Below are 21,453 nucleotides of genomic sequence, written 5' to 3'. Positions count from 1 at the left end.
CTGAAAGCTGTATATCAAATAATACAGGCTAGTATAGGGATGGCTCGGTGGCTTGGTGGGTGTTTGGTTGGCTGGTGTTTGTTTACCTGGGTGCGCGGGTTGCCTACTAGTAGGTAGTCGATGGTAATATTTGAGAAAGAAAGACAAGACCGCACGACTCAGCCCCGTGATTGCCAAGAACCGCGCCTTTCCCCATTAGGAAGCATGAGACGGACAGCAACAAAGATCCAAGTCAGCAGCCCATTGACCTGTTCAACCTCTCATAGCCTCCCGTCCTGCTCCCGACCATCGTCGCTAAACTCGTAAATGATCTCTAGGGTGTGCTTTTTCAAAATACTGACGCAATTGCCTGTGACCCCTGGCCCACTTGGAGTCAGCCACAACGCCCCAAGCACGACCTTGATCAGGTATGGTGCACGCTAACATTGGTGCTGTTTCTGGCCTTAGGGCCTCGTCTGCGGTCGACGAAGAAATGGAAATCCCCGGCCGGCGATTTCAAACGTCTCAAACCTATGCCATCGTTTCTTTGGGCCCTGGAGCTGCCAGTTGGGGCTGAGATCCCCCGTTCCCTCTGAGCCTGCGAATGATCGTCCCTGCGTCAATATGTCTACCGTTTGTCCCATGTGGAACCCGCTGAAATGGGCATGAGCATGTCCCAGTGGTGGCCGTGACAGGAACCCACAAATCCTCGCAGGGATACATTATCCATCGGGTCTAATATAAAGTATGGTCCTCCCGTTTGGGGCATCAATGGACGAGATGCAGATAGTGTCGACTTTTTCTTCAACAACATGGTTGGTGTTCCCGGACGCAGTAAGGGTTGTCATACGTGTTTGAAAAGAAGGGTCAAGTGCGGTACGTGAACCATCTGTGGTGGTGTCTCAGGGGATTCGTCTTCTAGACCAATAGCTGACTCTCGTGGCGTTCCAGATGAAGCCCGTCCGACCTGTAAGCGATGCGAAAAGGCAGGATACGCATGCGCTGGCTATGAGAGAAAGCTGGAGATGCGTTTCCACACGTTTGCAGATCAGGCGGAACCGGCCATGCCACCGTCCACAAAGACCAGCAAAGATCCCCCCTTGACGGCTGGAGGTGTGCCCGAGGATCTTGTACTCAGGTCCAATGACAGCCCGCCGAGCTCGAGTGCCGTACCCAAGGAGCTGAGCTTCGTGGCCTTCAGAGACAATATCCAGTTCTCCTATCTCTTTGACAATTTCGTGTGGAGCAGCTATGGTTCGCCGTGGCTCCAGATGTCTGCTGAGGGAAAGCTTGACGCCCTGTCACTGGAGGCCTGTCGAGCGTTTTCTCTCAGCATCTTCGGGAGGCACCATCGGCAAGCCGAGATAGAAGTAAACGGCGCCATACATTACGACAAGACAGTTCGGGCCCTATCATCTCGACTGTCGAATGTGGGGGCGCCGGGTAGTGAGAATCTGATCGTACCTATCATGATCCTTCTCATGCACTCCGTGAGTTAGCTGCAACCCTCGCTTACCAGGGGTGCCTCCGCAGGCTTACCAAACAAAACATAAAACAGTCGAGCACCCCAGACCCTCAGGCCTCTGCGTTTCACATTCAAGGACTGCTGAACCTCATCCAAATCTGCGGCCCAGAGAGGTTCGCGACCGGCGCGTTGAGGCTCGCATTTGAATCATGTCGGGCAACGCTGGTAGGCGAACTTGAGAGCCTCCCCTCACGCCGGATGTTGAGCTCCGTGAACGCTGATGTGCCTTCTTCGCCGCTGCAGGTTACCGTGTCGCTGATCACCAGGACGCGAACTTTTCTAGAGCAGCCAGAATGGCTGAGCGAACCGTGGGCGACGTGCGGCGAATACAACAAAACCCCACAGAACCGCCTCGTCGACATCCTGGTCCACATCCCCGGGTTCCTGCAGGACCAGGCGCAGCTCGAACAGGCATCGTCGGAACAGTTTCGGCTCGAACTCATCCAGCGGATTGAGTACCAGATCGCCAAAGCCCACAACTGGCGGTGGCAGTGGGAAGAGATGAACCCGACGGTCGCGTGGGAGGTGGACCCAGAGACGCTGCCCGCCGCCGAGCAAATCCTCGCCCAGCCGCGCCCCATCCGTAAAGTGCTGGTCTTCTCCTCCTTCACAAAGGCCACGGAGCTGGCGCTGTACAACGCCATCCTCCTCTTCCTGCTGGGCCTGCTGTGGACGCTGAAACCCCCCGAATCCGACTCGCCGGCGGACGTCCGCCTCTCGAGCCCGTCCGCCCTCTTCCTACCCGGCGACGTCGACTCGCTGGTCGAGCCGGCCGTCGAGATCTGCCGCGCGTTCGAGTTCCAGCTCCTCGCTGCCAAGAGCGGGCGTGACTCGGCCCTGTTCTGGCTGTTCCCGCTGGGCCTCGCGAGCAAAGCCCTCGAGGACAACCCGGACTACATGGCCTGGATCAAGAGCATGCTCGACATCTCCCAAGTCACGCGGGGCTACGGCACCGGCGCAAACACCTACGGCTTCGGGTTCTACCGCCTGCCCAAGATCCGCCGGAAGCGTTCCAACGAACGGCCCATAATCCAGCCCCAGTACGACTCCGACTTGCTCAGACAGCTCTCCGAGGGTTCCTCTTCTCCCGATGCACTGCCCTGAGACACCTGGACCCCAGTTCTGGATTTGATAGCATGCATGGGGCGTCGGTTGCGACTCGGGGAGTGAGTGAATGACAGGAGGGAGGAGTCTGGTAATATGGGGATCCAACATGAGATTTCAACTTTTGGTTTCTTCTCTTCGGTTGTTTTTTTTGAGTTGTCATGTATATGGGCACTGGCGCTTTTCTTTTTCCTTCGAAAGGTTCAACGTTGGGGGTCACAATGAAGCAGCAGTAGCGAGGAGTACGGTTTAGTCAGGGGTTCACGTTGTAATTCGAGTACAACAACAATCGAATAGTCAATTTCTGAAACTTGCTATTTCTCAAGCAAAAAAGTTACTCAATTTCCCAAGTTGCGCCAAATATCCGTGATTTCCACATTCGATTGATTGGTTCGTTATGCCGCGCCAGCTGCGTATACGCGCTCAGGTTCCTGCGTCGTCGAGGCCATCATGTTCTGAATGCCTTGGGTCAAGTCGACACCCACTCGCTCCTTGGCCAGGAGATCGACCAGGAGAGGACTTGGTTTGCTGTCTCGGTAAGGCTGAGATGCCGCCTGGCTCTCCTTGTATTTCTGTACATTGTCCAGGTACATGTCGAACAAGTATGACGAGTCAAGCGGACCACCCTTGGCTTCCGGATGGAACTGCGTCGAGAAAATGGGTCGAGATTCGTGAATAAGACCTGTATGGCATTGTCAGCACTTGCAATCCGTGACTGACCAGAATGCTAGCTTACCTTCGTTAGAGTTGTCGTTCAAATTGAGGAAGTAAGGCTTCCAGCCTTTTGGAAGGGTTGCTGCATCCACCGCATATCCATGATTCTGGCTGGTGATGTGGCATTTCCCGGTCGTAAGATCGAGAGCTGGGATATTGTGTGCTCGATTGCCATACTTGAGTTTGACGGTCCTGGCTCCAGCGGCCAAAGCAAGAAGCTGGTGGCCCAAACAGATTCCAAAGATGGGAATTTGAGACGAGTCCATCAACTTTCGCAGATGGTAGACAGTATCTTGGCAGTGGGTCGGATCACCAGGGCCGTTGGAGATAAAAACGCCATCAAAGTGATGAGCAACCTTGTGGATCGGATAGTCGAATGGGAAGACAGTGACACTGGCACCTCGGCTGACGAGGCTGCGGAGAATATTCTCCTTGACACCACAATCGAGCACGGCGATGTGGGCATTAGGAGATGCAGCACTGACATGAAAGGGAGCTTTGGTGCTGACCTTTCGCACAAGGTTGATCTGCTCCGGATCAATAAAGGCTTCGTCCTGATCTGCGTCGTATTCTTCTCCGATGGTGATTCTAGCCAGGCTGGAACCTTGCTCTCGCAAGAAGGTCACAATGGCCCGGGTGTCGACACCGCTGATGGCTGGAACGCCTTCCCTTGCACACCACTCGCTCAGGCTCTCCACAGCAGTCCAGTGGGAGTATTTCTCTGCCACGTCCGCAACCACCACGCCCACTGCTTGAATGTTCGGGCTCTCAAAGTATTTCAAAAGGCCATGCTCGTCTCGAGCGTTGGAGGGAACACCATAGTTACCGATCAGGGGTTGAGTAAAGACCAGAATCTGGCCACGGTATGAGGGGTCGGTGAGTGACTCAGGATATCCCACAAGCGAGGTAGTAAACACGGCCTCTCCCGAGACGTTGCTTCGAGCACCAAAGGATACGCCGTCGAAGATGGGTCCGTTACGGATGGTAAATGTCGCCCTTTCTCGAGTCGGGGTGGTGCTTTTGAACTGCTGTTGTCGAGTGGTATTGTCCGCCACAGTCGCCAGCGATCGAGCTCGTAGGGCAGAGGCTCCCGAGAAGATGTTGGCCGCTTTGGGCAATAAAGTTGACTGTTTCAAAGCCTTTGAAAACATCTTGCAATATTATGACTCGTATAGCTTTTTTTGCTTTCTTCCTGACCGCTAGTTTGCCTGAGCCTTCCACAAATGATCTACCGTCGGGGTCAGAGATGTCAAGAAGTGTACAGGGGAGGTGAGTATTTACCACTAATGTAATCCTACAAGTCGATATGTTAGCATCAGATTGCAAATGACGTTGGTATTGTAGTGACACAAGGAAATGAGGTGCTTATCAGTGGGCTGGCGGGGACGGGCTTCTGCAAAGAGAAAAACAACTTACTTGAGAGGTGAAGATGCTGGGGAAGCACATGAACGCGATGGCGGGTTTCGTGCAGGCAAAACGGATGCAGAAGTAAAGTATCAGAGCCTTACGAAGGCAAGTCTTAGTTTCTCTGCAAGGTCGTTTTGCACAAAATTCTTTCTTCGCAGACGAAAAGAGAAAAGACGTAGGTTCTGTGGAGATGGAGCAGGAAGAGATTGGTGGAGGAGATCGATTGGACTGGGCCGGACAGGACAGGGCAAAGATTTCACCGCAGGCGGAGGCTCTCATTCGACCAATCGCGAACCCAGTAAAAAATTTACCTGGCCCGTGCAAAAATTCTGCGCCGAGTGACGAAATACGTGCAGCAAAGAATTTTGCAGCTAGCATCGAACATCGTACTGATGGAACAAATTCTTCGTTCACACACACAGACCGCCAGTTGCAGCAGTCTATCACCCTTTGCTATCGCTGTTATTTGTCCTCACTCGGTAACTTCTGGGCGGAGCTGGAGCTACTTTTCACCGCGATCAATGAGCCACGTGATATCGAGCATTATGTCAGCTGCACCTTATCGCATTCAAGTATCTAACCTCAGGGCTGTCGCTGCAGCGCAATGTGGTGGGTTAATCTCTAATTGTACTCGGTACCTGGTACCTTTAGGCCATGAACACATGCCCCTGTACGAATTAGCAGACCACAAGCTTCTCGCTGCTTGTAGCGATACTTGATTGGCTACGATCCCGGTACTAGCGAGGCTGACAAGGCTGAAACATCCCTATACCCTGGCTTCCCCCTTTTTCTCTGCTCATGGCCCCCGTTGCGCCCCTCCGCCGTCCGATTTGATCATAGCTTAGCTCTTCTGGCTGGCACTCGTTCCGTTCTCTAGACTGCGCAGCCCTTTGTCCTCACCTCGACAGTACTAAAACATGCGCAGCAGCGGCCATCTTCCGACGATTGACTCTGCGATGCAGCCTGGCTTGCTGCTCATCGAATATTCTATGAGAGGCGACTGGAGGCCTCCCTGACTCTTTTTCGAGCGAGGAACCCAGTAACTAGCCTCTCGAGGCGAAGTCATACGCGAAGAACACGCCATGGCGAATGCTTCAGACATAATAACGTACATTGGCGTACCGCTCGCCGTCTTAGGTGTTCTGCCCATCCTGTACACATTCATGCTTGCCATCCTTACACAGCGCCGGATACGCGCCGCCCTTGTCGACCACGGCCATAGACCTGTTAGCACGACACGCCCACACGATGGCTTTACCATCCGCAGCTCTCCAATGACCAGCCTTATCGAAGTCGAATTGCCTCGATATACAATTGCCCCTCTTGAACGCGGACATGACGATTATTGGAGCACCACGACAGAAGGAAGAGAAGCATCAGAAGAACATCACCATCTGCTGACACTGGACCGTGCAGAAAGCACTCTGTCCATGATCGAGGAAGGGCGTGTGCGTGGCTTTTTGCGGGGTGGCAGCTGGCGAGGTTTCCACTGGAAAAAGCTCATTGTTGGTAAAAAGTTGTACAGGATCCAATATGAGGACGAATTGAGGGAACCGCCCGCGGAGGTAAGCTTTGAGGAGCTAGTGATATTTTTGCTGGATTGGGGTGCTGTTCCAGAAGGGATGGGATGGGAGAAATTGAGGAGTGGCGGTTTGTGGACCCCGAGCGGGACGGTTTTGCTGAAGAAACCTGAAAATGACAACGATGGTGATGAGAGCACTAGAAAAAGAGGAAGAGGCGTTGACTGGGTGTTGCGAACAAGCATGCCCGATGATAGTGACGGGATATTGAGTCTGACAATACGATGGACTCGAGAAGAAACGACGTCCAGCAGAGTTTTGAGAGGAGCAGAAAGCCTACCCCCAGGTTGGGGTCGACTGAGTCAACCTGCCCTGCTTGAAACTAATAAGAAACACAAAGAGAACGAGAAAGACTTACCAGCGCGGATTGAGAGCTTGAAGTCGGCAAACAAATACAGCATGGACAGCGGCGGCTTCCGGTTCCACACCGAAGATAATCGCATCCAAAAACTACTCTGGGAACGCAAGAACGTCGAAACCGGTTTCGTGTGCACGCCTTTCCGAAACTACGAACAATCCTCCGCCGGGCTATGGTTTACCTGCGCGGCATCAGCTTTACTCGCACACAAAAACTCCACCAGTGGCGGTCTCTGGGCGTTCGAGACTCCGACGGAGATCAAGACCTTTGTTCGCAAAGAAACGATTCCATGCGGTGTGATGGTCCTGCTCGGCCTTCTACCCGAAAGCGACGCGCCGCAATGGACGTCCCAAAAGGACAATGTCAATGACGGGTTGGTTTTGGCACGGCAACACCAACATTGGCTTCAAGCTCGTATGGCCGCAGAGAGACTGGAGGCAACCATGCCTGCCGAACAAGCTCGGATTCACAAGATGAACAGAGAGGCGAATGAGAGACAGCAGCGGCACAATGACATGATGAACTCCTTTGCCGTGAAGAAGGAGAGGGAGGAAAGGAGAATCGTGGATGCGATCGCGAGTCCGAGGATGGACATCAAGCGCGTCAGTGAAGCATGCCTGACTTGGTTGATAGAGAGGGGGGAGGTAGGGAGAGAATGGACCGTGCACGACCTGGCTGAGGCCGTTTGTTATTTGATGATTGTGGATTTACAGGATCCAAGTAAAAAGCAGAACGAGGAAGGTCAGACGGGAGAGGACCAAGGCGAAGCAATGAGGATCATCGGGATCCTGGACGAATGGATGGCCTGGGCAACGGCTGGAGGAATGAAGAAACAACAGTACCACCTGCTGGAGAGAGACCAGGACAAAGTGGCATTCTGCTTTGCGGTTGCCCTTGTCGCAGTCATAGCAGACGCCATGAGCTCGAACAACGCAGTCATGGGAAAGGTGGGATCGGACATGCTCGAGTGTATGAGGTTGTGGAGAAAGGTTCGCCTAGGCTGAGAGGGAAAGTTACTGTGTGGTGACTAGGACTGGTAGACTTCTAGGAAGCAAATCGGGGGGATTTCTATAGGTCGATCAACCAGTGTGTGGGAAGGAGGATTACCAGGTATACAAAGTATCTCTCATACGAGTGTGACACAGGAGTAGCAGACAGGCAGAGTACCAAGTAAAGGTTTAAGATGTCTGAGGATTTCGGTATAACCCCCCCTGATTACATGCTATTCTAAAAGAGGTTGGATTTCGGAAATCCCCCCTCTCCTACCTTTGCCGTTCGCATATCAACCTCGGCGCTTATCTTGCGATGTTGAAGGTGACGATGTGTCTCTACCTTTTCTGAGGCGTTGATAGATTCTTGAGCCCAAACGGAGTGTTTCTCCCTCTTCTCATCTGGATCGGCTCTGTCAGCTGATGAAGCATCTAACACGGCGCATCGCACTGGCTGCCACATGTGGTGGATCCGGCCAAAGTGGAATCTGCGGATGCACCTAAACAAAGAAATTTTTTTTCCTGCATGCACACACGCACACATCATCCTCCAGTTCCACGCAGACATTCCGCCCTAGCTGGCCAAGTGATTCCTACCAAAGCAGTCTAGACTAGACGGGTTACCTGTTACGAGCCCTGGGAGGTTTCCCCTCTGATACACAAACGGCCTGAGAATTAATCGGTCGTCCTAACTAGCTACATAGCCTCCATCTTCAACACTAGCAATCAATACTTCCAAAAAGAAGCAACCTGAGTCAAGAAACAGAGCAAAAACAAAAGGCTTGCAAGATCCGTGAATCGAACACGGGTCTCATCGATGGCAACGATGAATTCTACCATTGAACCAATCTTGCGATCTCTTAACCTCGAGATCACATCTGGATGTGACCTCAGAGGAGGGCAGTGAACCCTGTTGTTGGGAATATTCTCTGTGCGAATTCCTGACCCAATTTCGGATGCTTTGATCCATATAATGTGATTTTTGAACCGGTGGGTCTGTGAATTTTGGTGGGTACTCCTCCCTGCAAGGCAAAGGACGAGGGATGAGGGCCGTGTAGAAGTATCAATACCAGAAACGGTACGAGAAATGATTACAGGACTCCTGAGGATCTGTGGCTTCGCTCTCCCTACATCGATCTACAGGCAACTTTATTGTGCTTCACTGCTTCGTAGCGCTGAATCGTTCAAAATGGATCTCTTCAGGAGAGACCTGCTCAATTTGGCAGTTTATACAAGTTATGCGACGCACATTATACAGTCTGAAATGTATAATGTCTCAATCCATGCCCCGAAAGTCTGCTCAGCACGCCTCTTTGAAAGACCGAACCCGAAAACACAGGAATGAATCAAACAGATCATGGCTATGACCGTCCGAGGACTCTCTTCATTACTTCGCTCAACTTCTCGGTACTGTCATCTCGAAGGCCTGTTGATCGCCATGCAACGAACCGATCGGGTCTGACGAGAATACATCCATCTTCCTCGATCTCTCTCTTGCGCTCCCTGTTCGCAGTACAAGTCAGTCATGGAAGCTTTGTCACGCGTGGGGGAAGACTCACCAATCCCGATATACATCGACCCATTCCTGTCCCCATCCGATCGTGTGGGCATTGATCTGCACTCCAAGCTCCTTGCCAACTTTCTCGGCAGCCTCGACCCACTTCTCGCCTCCAATACCGGTAAGCAGACAAAATTGCCCTTTCCCGGCCAAGTCAATTGTCGAGGTGTGATCTTTGACGGGTATGGTTCGATTCAGCCATGCATGAGGCAGCCGATGGCCGGGGTAAGTGCTGACTTTGTGATGTAGAACAGCATCTTTGGGCCATTCAGGCTTGGGAGTACCGGCCTTGATCTCATCGTCAAGGTATACGGCTGTCGATTCGTAGCGGTGATTCATCTCCACACCGATACCATGGAATTCTTGACTCGTCCACTCGATTGCGGCATTGACTCGCTTTCGCCGTTCCCGGGCCTCAGGTGTTGCTGTTTTGAGACTGTTGAGGACTTCCATTCTCTTCTCTGGTGTTTCTTCCATCAGACCCATCTCTTTCCAGACAGGAACGTGATCCCGGATACCCTGATTCGCTCGGGTAATTACACCCAAGCCAACGGGTTGCCGTTCGTGACTAAATGTCTCGAGAATAGAGGGAGACGCAAGGCCCTGGGTGACGTATTTAATCTTCCATGCCAAATTGAAAGCATCCTGCACGCAGGTGTTGGAGCCTAGACCGTTGAAGGGAGGGTGCCTGTGCACGGCGTCTCCGAGGCAGAAGATGTTTCCTTCGGAGTAGTACTCTGCCACGATCTCATTGATGTTCCATTTGGAGATATCAAGGATTTCCAAGGGAATGTCAGCTCGGCCAACGATATCTTTGCATCTTTGGAGGTATTGCTCCCGGGTTGGCTCTTTCCACTCTGTCCCAGGTTTGGGGAAGAGAATGAACATCCATCTGGGAGCCTTTGGTTAGAAACTGCTGTACGACGCAAGAAATGAGGGTCTTGCTTACTCATTCCAGGGTTTGACCATCCTGATCAACCCGCTCCAAGCGAAGTCTGGGTACTCTTTTTCGGGTTGAAATACCCAGTGTAGGTTTCCCTTCCTGGCCTCAACGTAATCACTGAGATCCACTTTGACCAAGACATTCAAAGCCAATCCTTGGCCTGGCTTTCTGATCAACGGGATCTTGGCCTCTCGCAGGACTTGGCTTCGTGCTCCATCACATCCAAACAGATACTGAGAGCGAATATAGTATTCGGCACCAGTCAAGTCATCTCGTACTCGACTCAGGATTTTTCCGTCTTGTTCTTTCTCGTAACTGACGAAGCTGGTCCGAAATCTGACATCCCAGCCTTGAGCCGATGCTCGCTGAACCAAAATAGGCTCAAAGATCGTTTGAGGCAAGTCGACGTGATGGCAAGGAGTGGCTGCTTCGTATTCTCCACGTCTTTTCGGGTCATTGCCCCACGAATAAATTCGAGCATACTCTTCACCAGTCATATCATGACACCAGCGGGTGTGAACCATACAGTCGCCCTCCACTGCTTGGGATAGGCAAGTTTGTTCTAGGTCGATATCCCGGAGACATTCGAAAGCGGCTGGATTCGTAATGTGCGCCCTCGGTGTCTGTGAGGTTGTCGCTGCGGCAGCAATTATAATACCAGTCATTGAATAGGGCGGATGGGAAAGGAAGCACGCCAATGAGCCACCGGCTGGCCCCGCACCAACGATGAGGAGTGGTGTTTCCACCACTTTCGAAGTGATCTCGGGCATGCCGTTGGTAGTCACTGAGCCTGACATCTTCGTGTCTGTGTCTGTGTCTGAGGGCTGGCTTTAAATCCACTGATGAGATGAGAAGACTCAGTGTGATGGAAGGTATGTGACCTCCCTCAATGTCGTGTCTTCACCATATATAGTCAGAATTCCGGAAATACCCCCTTTCCCCAGACTCCACCCATCTGACCCTGCGGGATGGGTAACGAACTGGGATGCCGTAAGAAGTCAACATGATGTCGGTCCACTCCCCCCAAAGGTTCGGCAAAGAGTTTGCTGGCATTCGTGCCTTCGGAACATGTCGAGGGACTGGAACCCCGAAGGATCCATGGCTCTAGACTCCGGCAGCCGGTATGGGGATTCAGTCGCTGGCTCGGGAAAAGGCGAGCGTGTGCATGGTTGGACGAAGAAACTGCCCCAAGCAAACTAGACCTCCCGGTGCTTGTAAAGACTCCCGTAATCAGGCCGGGAGATATGACTGATGAGTGACATGAGGATACTGCGGAACTTGGTGAGTTGGGGATGATGGTGGCGGGCGCAGGCAGCTTTGGTGCCTCTTCTTTGGTGGCTCGTGACTCTGTACCCAACCGCAAGTCTGCCGTACCTGCGGCCAATGACATCATGTACTTACTTCCTAGGGTGCTGGGTACGATTCCGCGGCTTCTTACTCCAAGTCACTCCTCAACTCACTTCTATCCTCAACTCTCTGCACATCGATTTCGTCTGTTGGCTGTTCAGCTCGTTCCCACATCTTAGCAGTTACATTTACCCTCTCTGCTTACACGTCTTTGCCCCAAGTAGTCAGCATCTCCTCCTACCCTCCAGGGCGTTGCTTCCCTTTTCCGTTGTCGAGATCCTTTGGACTCAACCAAGCACGATGCTACTGCGAACCGTAATACGACCCTCCCTCTCCTTTCCTTCGGCCTTGAAATCGATATCTGCTCCTCTAGCACGGCCTGCTCTCAAGCGACCTGTTCTTGTTGCATTCGGACTCACGGCCTCCCTGCCTTTCATCCAATCTTCGTCCATCATTAGGCTCGACTCTTCACCCTATTCACCACCTCCCGCGGGTACCGCTGAGTTTAGCAGCACCTCCTCAAATTCCCGCGGACCCAAGGTTCCCCTCACAAAAGATGGAAAGACAATCAATCCCGCTGCTGTCAAGCAAATAAGTTTGGGTTCCATACTAGGACTGGCCGCAGGACTGGTGGTGTCGGCTTTTTCCACAAGCTTGACATTACTGATCGGACTGGGCATTGTCGTTTGGCAACTTGCCGCACGAAGAGGATATAATATCATACCAGTGGAGCGCTTACAGCGCTACTTCAAGAACATTGACCTGCGCAGTACAGTCAATGATAATCTGGCCTTTAAAATCAGTTTCGGACTTATGTTTGCCCTTTCCGCTTTCGGTGAGTTTTAGGGGGTCATCACTGACGTTGGACGAACAACAATACCGTGGACAAGAACGACCTGCGCTCGTGTGTGACTAGGGGTATATCTTGCTCATGGCTGGCGACTGGACCGGATCATGGACGCGTTGACCGAGATACGTTGATTTATTGAAGAAACCCTGTACAGAATATCGGAAGAAAAGTTTCAACAAATTACCTGGGCATGCAGGCCAATGTACTGAAGCGGAAGAGACACTGATAGGAAGTACCATGTCAAGAGAGATCTCTTGAAACCCAAATGTTGGCAAATGGAGGGCTGCTAGAAATCTGAGTTGGTGATTGTAATATCACCAGACCGATCGAATGTTCAAGGAATCCAACTCGAGATTTCCAAGACATGGATATCTTGCTAGATGGACTGAAATACAGACAAAATCATGGATTGTCGAAGACTCTACCACATCCACCGTTATCCACGATAAATCGTCAAACAGACATAACATAAATGGGATGTCCCCTTCGTGTTCAGGAGACCCTGCAACCAGAACCCCAAAAGTCGGGCTTGCTCAGACTTCTCGAGCCCTTTGAGCAAAGCAACATTTGAAGTGTCATGAGAATCCCATACCGTTGACGAGATGAACTTTCTACATATCTAATCTAACACAAAACATACCCTGCTGGGAGGACGCAGACGCAATGTGCATGGAATTCCAGCTCGCCTGTGAGCCTGTGCCGGGTTCGCTCTTTCTTCTTCTTCTTCTTCTTCTTCTTCTTCTTCTTCTTCTAGATTCCTCCTCTCACACAGATCAACTCTACTCAACGAAGCCTTTTATCGTCTAGTAGATTCTCACGGGACTCGTTGGACGTTCGGCCCAGGTCACTCCAACTTGCGTCCACGCCGCGACTGGAGCCGCTGCTTTCGGGGTGGGGTATTCGCTGATGCTGATGCTGACGGTCTCCTGGTGCGCCATTGCTGCCACGTCCCATGCTCCCGTGGGGCAACTGGTTCATGGCGTCCTCCTCGGCGTCCAGGTCCCTGTTGAACCACCAGAAGAGGCTGCCCGCGACGAACGCAACGGCGCCCATGACGCCAAAGTTCCAGACCAGGTACGGGTCGCGGGCGAGCCAGAGGAAGGCCTCGCCGATGACGTTGGCCACGGCGCTCATGCAGAGCGAAAAGGCTTGGACCATGGAGCGCATGTTGCGCGGGGCCTTTGTGAAAGCGTACTCGATCGAGGTGATGGAGGCGAGGATCTCGCTGATGGCGACGAGGAGGTAGATCGGGGCTTGGCAAGCGATTGAAATGGACGCTGGGGGACAGTCTCTGAGATTGGCGCTCGCACTGTTACTGCCTCCATCACTGGGGTCTTCTCTTTGCCCCTCGGAAGGATAATAGCCACACTCGTTGTGCGTGTAAATGTACCTCTGCAGGAGAGCCGCGTACACCATGGCCGCGCCGCCAAACCAGAATCCCAAGGTGATTTTCCTGATCGGGGTCAACTTCACGCCACGTTTGCGCAGGCTCGGGTAGATGACCAGGTCGCAGATCGGGATGAGGATGATCAACGTCAGAGGATCGAGGTTCGAGACAATCTCGGGCGGAACCCCGGCGTGCCTCATCGTGTCCGCTTGGGAGGTCAGGTTGTTGTTCATCTGGTTGTAAGTGAGCCAGTACAGCGGGAACCAGAGGAGGACGGAACAGGCTTTTACGCCCCTGCGGAGTTCCGAGACCCAGGCGTCGTCGAATGTCATCCATGATGGGCGCTTGTGGGAAGGCACGCGGGATGGTTGCACGGCGGTCCAGAACGTGGGAGTCCGGCGGACATTGCGAATCGTGCGAAGAGGGTTCCACGACCAATGGGGCCGGACGGCGTAGAGGAGCGTCTTGACTGTAGGACCCAGTACCGAGCCTTGCGGAGGAGTGAGGCGGTATCTCTTCTTATTCAGGATGAGGATGAGGGGGCAGAGGAGGAACATGAGCGTCGGCAGCAGGAAAGCGAGGTAGTACCCGACGTACAACGCCGCGTAAGACATGGAAATCTGGCCGATCAAGGCACCAATGTTGATAAAGAGGTAGAACCAGTTGTAGATCCTCGCCGACGTCTGGGCTGGGTCGATAATTACACGCTCTCCAGTCTTCGGGTCGATCGAGACACGGAGGTTCTCTGACACAATTTGCTCGGCGATCAGAGGGGAGATGTTCGGTTTGAAGCCCCCTGTCCCGAGACCGAAGACGACAAGGGCTATAATGAACGAAATGAGAGCGGTTTCAGTGCGTGCTAGGACAGGTGGCAGCGCGCTGATGGTTAGGAGGACGTGGCCGACAACGGCAATGCCGATCGACACCATGATCGTCTTATATCTGCGAAAGACCTCGTTAGAAATTGTTGACTTCCGATAAGCCCATGGCCCGGTTGGGGATTAGCATTACCTTCCAAGGTAGGTGTCCGCCAGCCACGCTCCCAGCAGCGGCGTCACGTAACACCAAAAGGAAAAGAAAGTACCTAAGCCAGTAGCCATCTGCTGGCCCTGGCCTAGTGCCCCGGGGTTGTTGTCTGTATCCCCGCCCGGATTCGGGGCTCGACCGGTCGGCGTGAGCAGTCTTCGCTGAACGAAGTTCTGGAAAAGAATTTGCGTGCCGTAGTAGGAAAATCGTTCGCACAGTTCCACGAAGGCGACCGTGTAGACCCGCCAAGGGATTTTATCGGCGACACGGGGAAGAGTCTCCAGGTCTGCCGCAGTGGGATTTAGAGCATCCTTATCAAACGAGTCTGGAGACATGAGAGGCTTGTCTTCTGTTACGTGACCCTGTTAGAACAATGGCAACTCAATCCCGCCAGAATGTCTTGACTTGCCTGGGACATCCAGCATCTCGGAGATGCTTGTCCTCCGAAGTCCGTCATCTGAATGTAGCTCCGCAGAATCGTCGAATTGATGGGAAGAGCGCCGCAGCGGGATCGACGATCCCGTGATGTCTTCGAGTTCAACCTCGCGCATCTTTGGAGAGAAGACTGATCAGTCCCGAAGGTCGTCGATGTAGCCGCAGCAGCGCCCCTCTGCCCAAGATGGAACGCCACGCCTTGACATACGGCGGAGGCGAAGAGACACAGATAAGGCCCCGTTAGACCTGCTGGTCAGGCAGTGCTAATTCATTCTTCGGTGTCCTAGATTTATGGCAAAGATCTCGTCTGAACGTATGGCCCAGCAATCAGCGTGGGGCTTGAACGATGTGCTGAAATTGATATCTCCACGCAGGAGGTTCGCCGTGCAGATGATAACGGGCTATCGTGAGCCACTCCGCGTGACCGTCATTTTCACGGCTCCTCATTGGTTTCTGCATACATTTCGCAGGTGTACATTGACCCAAGCCACGAGAATATGGTGTCGCCAACGTGGAATGACAGGATTGAAAAGAGGGATGGTGAATGTGAGACGAAGGCGTTGAATAGGGGGGCCGGGGCTGCTGCGGATCAAAAGTTCTTCCGGCATCCGGCATCCGGCTTACGAGGCTGAGATCACGACCTTCTAGAGCCTCGCCGATGCACCTTTTCCCGCATCAATGTATTAGAATGGATATGGGAATGACAATAGACAGTAAGAAATGTAGGTGTGGTCTTTACATGTACCGACATATACATCTTAGCGGCGTAATTGGGCCTGTACATACATCGCTTTCCGTTGACATACGTAGTTTCTATTATCCCATCTCATCTAAAATACTTCATGGTCCCGCGCCTCTTTTATGAGGTGGTGGTCCATGATATGCTGTGCCGTGCCTGAATGCATATCCTAGGCAAGCACTCCGAACAACAACTTCGTCCTTGTCCAGTACTCAGACGCAGACTTTATATTCGCTTTATCCCTGGCCATAGCTGATGCATCTCGTCCCAGTGCAATACTGAGATACAGTTCGTCGAACTCGTTCTCCATGTACCAGGCCTTGCGCTCAGGACTGAAGATATGAGATCTAACAGCTTCCTTGACCAGTTCAACCACTGGAAAAGACCATAAATCGGTGCCACCAATATCCAGCATTATCCCACAAAGTTGTCGTAGAGTTGAGAATGCACAGGGTGAAGGCATATTGTCAAGCAACATGTCCTTGTTCCATCTCTTCGTCTTCTTCCTGCCTTCTCTTGACGCAGATAACTGAAGGCTGACCTCTTTCGCCACGAGCTGATGCAGCTGCCGGACAATCTTAGGGAGCTTCTCGAATCTGGCTTGCTCGGGAAAAGTATGCTGCAAGGACATCATCGAAAATCTGATGGCGCGTAGCAATGCCACAATTTGGGAGACAGAGTCTGGCTCATCTACCACCTGGGCTGCTCTCTGGGTGAATTTTGCTTCGTATTCGAGCAACGCCGTCTCTAACGCATTTTGCAGACTGTCGCGGTATAGACTTGAATCCGTTTCGCACAGATCTTTGATCAAACTAGAGGCTTCGTCTTCATTCTCCTCCTCTGGCTCTTCAACAACATCTCTCCATCTTATCCTTGAAATGTCATTTAATTGACCAAACGCACTGTTTGTGGTTGTGATCCACGTATTCAATGATTTTGAAGCCCTAGATAATGCCACATTATGGCCTTCGTGTCGCTTTCGGATGCGTGTAGTGAGCTTATTTCCCCCAGCCTCTAGATTCAATAGTGCGAGCTCTGGATCCCATAATGACTTTGTGGTTGTGCTAGCCGGATTGTCGAGGAGCAGCGTTGTGATATGAGCAAGGCGAGCACATTTATCGTGGCAAATGTCGTTCACTCTCTTGTTCAGAGCTTGCGCAATCTGATCCTTGATGTCTGGCCCCGCCGGAGTCGAAAAGTAGAAAGGAAGAAGAATAGTATACAGCTCGTGCCGCAACTGCAGTACCTCTGCTATCGAGTCCGTCGCCGGAAGATATTGGTGCAACGCATCAGAGAATGTCTTTAAGCTTTCTCGTGACCATGTCTCCAGCTTAGCCTGGGTTTCCTCGAATGTGGGTGCACTTCTCTTGAAGTAGGGAACGAATGACCGTATCTCCTGCGGAATCAATGAGATAATCTGGTCAAGGCCTAGAGACTCCAGGTCTCTGATGGATGGATCCTCCAAGATCGGTCTCTTCTGCAGATTACTGATAGAATCGACTATGGGGCGTCCTGTCAAAGACTTGAAGGTCTGCAAGGATAATATTTGGTATCGCAAGGCTTGACAAAAGGTGGACTTCTGGCGAGAGGCCGCCAATTGACGTCGGATCTTCTCAAGCCTCAGCTGGCGCAGATGACCCAAGGCAGCCTCCGAAGAGCTGCTGGTGATTAGGCAGTAAGCGCAAATGGACTCGAGAAGATCAGACAACGTTGACATAGGTCTAATCAACCTAGCTTCGATTCGCATAAGCAGTTGCCTCCGAAGTGCACCATGTTTGTTCCGTAGTGAATCGAGGCTCCTAGTTAGTAAGTCCTGGTCACCCAGTGATTTCAGCAACAACCTCGAGACAACAATGAGCTGTGCACACAGCAAGATATGTTGATTCCGAAGGCATGAAGCCACAGACATGCAGCACCGTTGTAAAAGGCGAAACTGAGCCAGCGCAACTTTGTCTGCGGGCGGAGGTCGGGGAATGGCATTTTGCGGAGGTGGTCTACAATTGTGACTGATCGACAAGAGTTTGTCCTCTGCAGCCCTTGTCTGTCCGTCTAAGACGACAATGGCTTCGGCTGTTGCCAAAAGCTCGCGATAACTGCCACTGGTTTTCCAAGTAGAGAGTCAGTATCGCGAAGTTGGCACGTTCAGGGCGGAGGCAAGGAGAGACAGCCTACCCGACAAGAGCACGCAGCTTATCTTTATTCTGTGCGGCACTGGCTCGCAATTGCTTTTCAATCACCCGGGTTTGTGGGATGCGATGGTTCTCGAAGGCATTCTGCCAGTTGGGAATTGTCGTCGTGGGATCCATGTCGGTGGTTGGACCAGGTGCGGAATGTGGTCTTGATAGAGGCAAACAAACACACCTATCGGACAATGCCAGGGACAGAATAGAAAGGCTCAGGGACCAGGAGTCAGCAATCCCAACGGCGTCGAAAGGCTATGGCATATAATAGACAACTATGTATTGGATGTTCTTGACCAAATTTCAACATCAGTTGAGGCCACGCTTGAGAGACTGCGCTGGCTATACGAGTGCTTCGCCGGAGTTGCACCTTGCCGCAGTTTGCAGGGCGCAGCCGTCTTCGGAGTGCTGGCTACAGTGCCTCCTCATTATGAGCACGGACAATTGTTTTCTGAATTGATAGGCTAGCCTTTCACGCAGGCTCAGCATTAATATACAGATTCTGAAGACTTGGATCTTCCTCTAACGAGTCTAGAATAGCCTGCACCTCTTCCTCCTGCTGTGTGGATAGCGAAACCATTGAATCCTCGTTCGGCATGTAGACCACCTCTGCCTTTTCCACTTGGATTCCCAGCTTGCTTTGCAGCTTCTGAGCAACAGCCATGACATCGGCCGGTTCTGTCTCGACAACCAATCTGTTCTCTTCCGCTGCAATGTCAAGGGCTCCCGCCTCGATCGCATCTTCCAGGGCGTCTTCAACACCGATCTTTTCCTGCTCTTCAAACGAAATGCGGCCCTTCTTCTCGAACATAAATGCCGTGGGGGTTACTGTGCCGCCGGCTTTGGTAATGATATTCCGGATACTAGTCAAAGTCCTCGCCTTGTTGTCTGTCTGGCACTCGATCATGGCAGCGACGCCGTGAGGGAGCATGGCCTCGATGGTCACATTGTCAAGAGCTTGGCCGCTCGGAGATATCCCCTGTCCTTTTGCGATGGCATGTTCGATGGCAGTCTTCGAGAGCTGGCCTTTCTTCGCCACGGCGATAGCATGAGCCAGTCTGGAGTTCATGGTGGGATCGGGCCCGCCCACTGTATTGTAGTTAGTGCCTGTACTCCATGAACTTAACCCGTTCGTCCCTTACGCTTCGAGGCCATTATAATATCCGCAGATAGGTGGGTGCGGACCCTGCTCTTCGCGACATCCGCCTTGCCCTTGTCATGTTTGATCTTTGCCCACTTGCTGTGCCCTGAAAGTCGGAGTTGACAGCTTGACCAGTGCCTGCATGGCGCCTGAAAGCTCTCGAGGGAGAGACAGGGCCTCCAGAGCTGGCGCACACCCATACAAAAGACAGAATTATCTCAACAAACAACAGTGATGGTCATCAACCGCCCTGGGGAAGGTCAGCGCATTGGAAAACGTAGGCACGCAGGTTGGAAAATTTCGGTTGGCGCATAGCGCCCAAAGAGTAGCTGCGCAGTCCAGTTTTGTGATTCTCCGTACCTTCTCCTCTCGTGCTCTACCGAGTACTCTTTTCGCTGTCCCGTCCTGGAGTTTGCCTAGGTAGTAGTTTGAATGCTCATTGTTTGTCTGAGAGCCCCAGTCACAATTGCCCTCCCCGACCGAGGCGTTTAGCGAAGAGACAATCTACGGTCTTTCGTAGACGTGGTAAAGGGCATGGTCCTCAACCTAGCTGTCCAAATCTCTAAAGGGGTATGCTTACATGGTTCAAACGTGGTATGACGCCAGGCAAGGACTCTAGTAGGCAGCACCACGTTTGTCGCCGTTAGTATACGCACTTACTATATAAGGATATACTAATAATATTTCTAAATCAAATAGTAAAAATAAAAGTGCAAAAATGAAAAACGAGATACTAAATTGTGTTCTCAACATCTGTATTGTCCCGGAACTTGGATTGTTTCATGTTTGATCTGGTCCCCCACCAATACCAAACCCCACCGTTCTGGTGATCTTGAGTCCAGAATACGTCTGCTACTCTGACGCACATCACAGTGAAGTTGTCATAACCCGTTGGCCTATTGTACAGATGGCACCCGAAGGTGCTACAACATAAATCTCCAATGTCTAAGACACTCCCTGCGGATAGCTCCCACCATACTCGCATACAAGCAGTAGACCTGTTTCAAGTGAATAGGGCGGGAATACCCATGACTAGTGAGATATTCGATGCACGTTCAGTGCCTTTGATGGTTCGCCCCTGACGCCTGGCCAGTCTTGTCTGGCGTGTGTCATCCTCTATGGTTTCATTGATACTGTCGTGATTGGTCGATCGAGATCGTTACCTATACCATGTGGTTCTTCATCTAGGACCCGGAAGCTTCCACACAATACTCCGTATGTGCTGCTAATGTAACACATGTGATTTGCTAGAGAAGTCTTTTTCCACGTCAAGCACCCAGTTCTTTGGTGTTTTCCACTCTCCTTCACTTCTTGTAGACGTAGCCACTGGGAGCTGTATAGATCGAGCCTCCGTAGCCATTGTCATAGTATGTAGTACCGTTGGCATTGGAGTAGTAGTAGGAGCCATCTGCAATAGCAAGCATCAGTACGGCTTGGACATGGACCAAAGGGCACTTACCAGCATTGGAGTAGTGGGAGGCAAAGCCTCCAGGCCGAATGCGGGTGTCCCATCCATTCCCCTGAACCAATCAATTAGCCGAAAAGGAGGTTGAGAAATCTCAGGAATGACCTTACTACATTGTTGACGCCAGACTTGATGATCTGGTACGGGTAGTATGAGCTCCCAGAGGGGACGGAGGGGACGGAGGAGCCGGTTTCTCCGCTAGTACCGTCTTTGCCAGACATCTCGAACAGAGTTGATAATGTTTCATGGGAAGCCGTGATAGGTCAGATGAAGTCTTCGTGCCTCCAGTGGATGGAGATTGGGGGTTGAATCGACAGAAGCGAGAGATTGAGTTGCAGGCCGTCTCGCCGTCTACCTTCCGATGATCCTACTGCTTGTTGGTAGACACTAGTGGGGGCCAGGAGGGAGTGACACTCAACGCAGTCAAGCCGCAGCCTGCAGGCTTCAACCCCTTTTTGCTACCACTTTCTTAGTCAGCGACATTCAGGTTTCATTCAGACTCCCCTTCATCCCCCTTGAATCGCTACCTGAATTTGCACTTACCTCCTCGCTGTCGTATTTGAGGACCAGCTATCTTCGTTCCTGTCGGCTCATTGGATATCTCTAGCTCACCCTTTAAACCCGAACGGGAACCCTTCCCTCATTGAGAGCATGCAGAATTGTTCTACGCTTTAGCCGTCAATCTGCAGACGTCAATCCCTCTACGCGCAAACTGCTATCTATTTT

The 21,453-nt window shown here is 52.0% G+C and overlaps 9 protein-coding genes and 1 non-coding gene across 10 annotated transcripts; 3 read left to right on the top strand and 7 right to left on the bottom strand.

Annotated features, from left to right (window-relative positions):
• Positions 1 to 791: 791 nt before the first annotated feature.
• On the top strand, positions 792 to 2,608 carry Z517_10898 (uncharacterized protein; the record flags this gene model as incomplete). The annotated part of the gene is made up of 3 exons (XM_013424506.1): positions 792 to 813; positions 931 to 1,469; positions 1,538 to 2,608. 3 exons carry the CDS (start codon positions 792 to 794, stop codon positions 2,606 to 2,608), a joined length of 1,632 nt encoding a protein of 543 aa, XP_013279960.1.
• A 395-nt stretch (positions 2,609 to 3,003) lies between these two features.
• Positions 3,004 to 4,473, bottom strand: Z517_10897 (carbamoyl-phosphate synthase arginine-specific small chain; the record flags this gene model as incomplete). The annotated part of the gene is made up of 2 exons (XM_013424505.1): positions 3,004 to 3,290; positions 3,345 to 4,473. The coding sequence occupies 2 exons, from the start codon at positions 4,471 to 4,473 to the stop codon at positions 3,004 to 3,006; spliced, it is 1,416 nt and encodes a 471-aa protein (XP_013279959.1).
• Positions 4,474 to 5,811: 1,338 nt separating this feature from the next.
• Positions 5,812 to 7,671, top strand: Z517_10896 (uncharacterized protein; the record flags this gene model as incomplete). Its single annotated transcript, XM_013424504.1, has 1 exon — positions 5,812 to 7,671. One exon carries the CDS (start codon positions 5,812 to 5,814, stop codon positions 7,669 to 7,671), a length of 1,860 nt encoding a protein of 619 aa, XP_013279958.1.
• A 768-nt stretch (positions 7,672 to 8,439) lies between these two features.
• Z517_10895 lies at positions 8,440 to 8,510 on the bottom strand. The gene has a single exon. It is a non-coding gene; the product is annotated as a tRNA-Gly (tRNA).
• Positions 8,511 to 9,017: 507 nt separating this feature from the next.
• Z517_10894 (uncharacterized protein) lies at positions 9,018 to 10,954 on the bottom strand (the record flags this gene model as incomplete). The annotated part of the gene is made up of 3 exons (XM_013424503.1): positions 9,018 to 9,159; positions 9,216 to 10,106; positions 10,164 to 10,954. The coding sequence occupies 3 exons, from the start codon at positions 10,952 to 10,954 to the stop codon at positions 9,018 to 9,020; spliced, it is 1,824 nt and encodes a 607-aa protein (XP_013279957.1).
• An 850-nt stretch (positions 10,955 to 11,804) lies between these two features.
• Z517_10893 (uncharacterized protein) lies at positions 11,805 to 12,350 on the top strand (the record flags this gene model as incomplete). Its single annotated transcript, XM_013424502.1, has 1 exon — positions 11,805 to 12,350. The coding sequence occupies one exon, from the start codon at positions 11,805 to 11,807 to the stop codon at positions 12,348 to 12,350; it is 546 nt and encodes a 181-aa protein (XP_013279956.1).
• A 787-nt stretch (positions 12,351 to 13,137) lies between these two features.
• On the bottom strand, positions 13,138 to 15,102 carry Z517_10892 (uncharacterized protein; the record flags this gene model as incomplete). The annotated part of the gene is made up of 2 exons (XM_013424501.1): positions 13,138 to 14,683; positions 14,753 to 15,102. 2 exons carry the CDS (start codon positions 15,100 to 15,102, stop codon positions 13,138 to 13,140), a joined length of 1,896 nt encoding a protein of 631 aa, XP_013279955.1.
• Positions 15,103 to 16,110: 1,008 nt separating this feature from the next.
• Positions 16,111 to 18,247, bottom strand: Z517_10891 (uncharacterized protein; the record flags this gene model as incomplete). The annotated part of the gene is made up of 2 exons (XM_013424500.1): positions 16,111 to 18,040; positions 18,114 to 18,247. The coding sequence occupies 2 exons, from the start codon at positions 18,245 to 18,247 to the stop codon at positions 16,111 to 16,113; spliced, it is 2,064 nt and encodes a 687-aa protein (XP_013279954.1).
• Positions 18,248 to 18,593: 346 nt separating this feature from the next.
• Positions 18,594 to 19,462, bottom strand: Z517_10890 (uncharacterized protein; the record flags this gene model as incomplete). Its single annotated transcript, XM_013424499.1, has 2 exons — positions 18,594 to 19,210; positions 19,264 to 19,462. 2 exons carry the CDS (start codon positions 19,460 to 19,462, stop codon positions 18,594 to 18,596), a joined length of 816 nt encoding a protein of 271 aa, XP_013279953.1.
• Positions 19,463 to 20,566: 1,104 nt separating this feature from the next.
• Z517_10889 (uncharacterized protein) lies at positions 20,567 to 20,948 on the bottom strand (the record flags this gene model as incomplete). Its single annotated transcript, XM_013424498.1, has 3 exons — positions 20,567 to 20,670; positions 20,722 to 20,782; positions 20,838 to 20,948. 3 exons carry the CDS (start codon positions 20,946 to 20,948, stop codon positions 20,567 to 20,569), a joined length of 276 nt encoding a protein of 91 aa, XP_013279952.1.
• Between the last annotated feature and the right edge of the window lie 505 nt (positions 20,949 to 21,453).

This window comes from Fonsecaea pedrosoi, assembly GCF_000835455.1.
Source record: "Fonsecaea pedrosoi CBS 271.37 unplaced genomic scaffold supercont1.7, whole genome shotgun sequence".
NCBI lineage: Eukaryota > Fungi > Ascomycota > Eurotiomycetes > Chaetothyriales > Herpotrichiellaceae > Fonsecaea > Fonsecaea pedrosoi.
This window is presented reverse-complemented; position numbering and strand designations above follow the sequence as displayed.